Genomic DNA, 2,331 nt, shown 5'->3' on the forward strand with positions numbered 1-2,331 from the left:
CTGCACCTCGGCGGCCCCTCGTGCCCCTTGGGGAGCACGGTGGGGCTGAGGAGCATCCAGGGGAAAGGTGCAGGGAGTAAATCAGGACTCAGCGCTGCCCGGCTCCCTTCGACTTTCGGGTGCCCAGGCCATAACTAGCTTCCCCGCAAGCAACAACTCCCATGCCCTTTCAGCGCCAGTCCTTCTGAACCCACGTCCGAGCACCAAGGAAGCTGGCCGTGGGCAGGATAACCCTGTGGCAATGCCTCCTTTAACGGCTGATGCCGCGGGCTGGGCTCCCCTCGTGCTCGTCCAGCTCCTGCTGCTGGGCCCCCATCCGCAGCGCAAGGCGCAGCGTGGCTGTAGGCAGGCGGTGCCCCCGAAGGCGCCCCTCGGACCTTGGGTTTGGATGGTGGTTGCTGGATGCGGGGCAGAGGGTGATGCCTGCTTTGCTCTACCGTTTGCCCCAGGATCTGAGCTACAACCAGCTCACGGAGTGTCCCCGGGAACTGGAGAACGCCAAGAACATGCTGGTCCTCAACCTTGGCCACAACAGGTGGGTCTGGGCCAGGGCAGCCATCTCCCCCTGGCCATGGCCACTTCCATCCATCCATCCATCCATCCATCCATCCATCCATCCATCCATCCATCCATCCATCCACCCATCCATCCATCACCCCCCTTCACTCCCGGTTCTGCTCTCTGCCCCTCGCCGGGAGGGAACCGAGGGCTGGTGCAGGTTCTGGGTAGCCCTGAAGATCCCCCGTATCCCCGCAGCATCGAGACCATCCCCAACCAGCTCTTCATCAACCTGACGGACCTGCTCTACCTCGACCTGAGCAACAACAAGCTGGAGAGCCTCCCACCGCAGATGAGACGCCTGGTCCACCTCCAGACCCTCATCCTCAACAACAACCCCCTCCTGCACGCGCAGCTCCGGTAAGACCCCGTTTTCCAGGCTGGATCCCGCAATGCCGGGGCTGGGCTGGGCGCCTGCTCCAGCCCTGACACCGTTTCTGCCCTGTGTTCTCCGTGGCCCGCAGGCAGCTCCCAGCGATGACGGCCCTGCAGACCCTCCACCTCAGGAACACCCAGCGCACGCAGAGCAACCTGCCCACCAGCCTCGAGGGCCTGGCGAACCTGGCAGGTAGGGCCGGGGCGCCCAGCCCCACGGCGCACGGGGCCCTCCAGGGGTCCTCTCGGCTTTGGCCTGGGTCCGGCCGGCGGCGTCACCCCGTTGTCTTTCCCCCAGACGTGGACCTGTCCTGCAACGACCTCAGTCGTGTTCCCGAGTGCCTCTACACCCTGGGCAGCCTGCGGCGCCTCAACCTCAGCAGCAATCAGATCACGGAGCTGTCCCTCTGCATCGATCAGTGGACCCAGCTGGAGACCCTCAACCTGTCCCGCAACCAGCTCACCTCCTTGCCTGTACGTCCCTGCCCGTACGTGGCGTCCCTGCCCGTGCCTCCATGCCACTGGGTTCTCCCTCACCCTGCCATCTCCTCCTTCCCCAGTCGGCCATCTGCAAGCTGACCAAGCTGAAGAAGATTTACCTGAACTCCAACAAGCTCGACTTTGACGGGATCCCCTCAGGCATCGGCAAGCTCGCCAACCTTGAGGAGTTCATGGCGGCCAACAACAACCTGGAGCTCATCCCCGAGAGCCTGTGCAGGTAGGGGAAAGCCCCCAACTGGATCTGCTCTGTCCCCGAGAGGGGACACGGAGGCTGCGTGGTGACGGGGTGTCACCCTGGCCTGGCCATTCACCAGTGTCTCTGTCCCACAGGTGCTCCAAGCTGAGGAAGCTGGTGCTGAACAAGAACCGCCTGGTGACGCTGCCAGAGGCCGTCCATTTCCTGACGGACGTGGAGGTGAGAGCCCAAACACCCCCTCCACCACAGCCCCAGCCTGCCCCTGGGATCCCAGGGCTGTAGGGTGGGATGGGGTGAGGCGAGGACAGGGGGTCTTGGGGCCAATACACGCAGTCTGGCACACGGTTCAGCCCAGGCAGGTGGTGGATTCGGGGCTCCCTCCACATCCCCTCAACTCACCGAAACCCAGGGTGTGCTGGAGGTCTCCCGTCCCACCCCACATCCTCAGTGAGCCCGTGCTTCGGAGCAGTGAGGTCTCCCGTACCCTCCTCGGCAGATCCTGGACGTGCGAGAGAACCCCAACCTGGTGATGCCCCCGAAGCCGGTGGATCGGACGTCGGAGTGGTACAACATCGACTTCTCCCTGCAGAACCAGCTCCGCCTGGCTGGAGCCTCCCCGGCCACCGTCGCGGCCGCCGCGGCAGGTAAGCGTGGAGGGAGGCGGGGGGCAGCCCCTGCCTCGGGGAGCGCCCTGGGAGCGG

General features: G+C 65.0%; 1 protein-coding gene across 1 annotated transcript in view; it reads left to right on the forward strand.

The window, feature by feature from the left end:
* Window positions 1-419: 419 nt before the first annotated feature.
* The window catches only part of FLII (flightless I homolog (Drosophila)), a gene marked incomplete at its 3' end in the record, with an annotated part of 2,940 nt that continues 1,028 nt past the window's right edge, over window positions 420-2,331 (forward strand). The window contains exons 1-7 of the mRNA XM_009329424.1: window positions 420-535; window positions 757-918; window positions 1,023-1,126; window positions 1,232-1,407; window positions 1,494-1,651; window positions 1,765-1,849; window positions 2,127-2,274. Coding sequence (XP_009327699.1) covers window positions 420-535; window positions 757-918; window positions 1,023-1,126; window positions 1,232-1,407; window positions 1,494-1,651; window positions 1,765-1,849; window positions 2,127-2,274 — 949 coding nt within the window. The remainder of the gene's footprint in view (window positions 536-756; window positions 919-1,022; window positions 1,127-1,231; window positions 1,408-1,493; window positions 1,652-1,764; window positions 1,850-2,126; window positions 2,275-2,331) is intronic.

This window comes from Pygoscelis adeliae, unplaced genomic scaffold (assembly GCF_000699105.1).
Source record: "Pygoscelis adeliae isolate BGI_AS28 unplaced genomic scaffold, ASM69910v1 Scaffold467, whole genome shotgun sequence".
NCBI classification, from domain to species: domain Eukaryota; kingdom Metazoa; phylum Chordata; class Aves; order Sphenisciformes; family Spheniscidae; genus Pygoscelis; species Pygoscelis adeliae.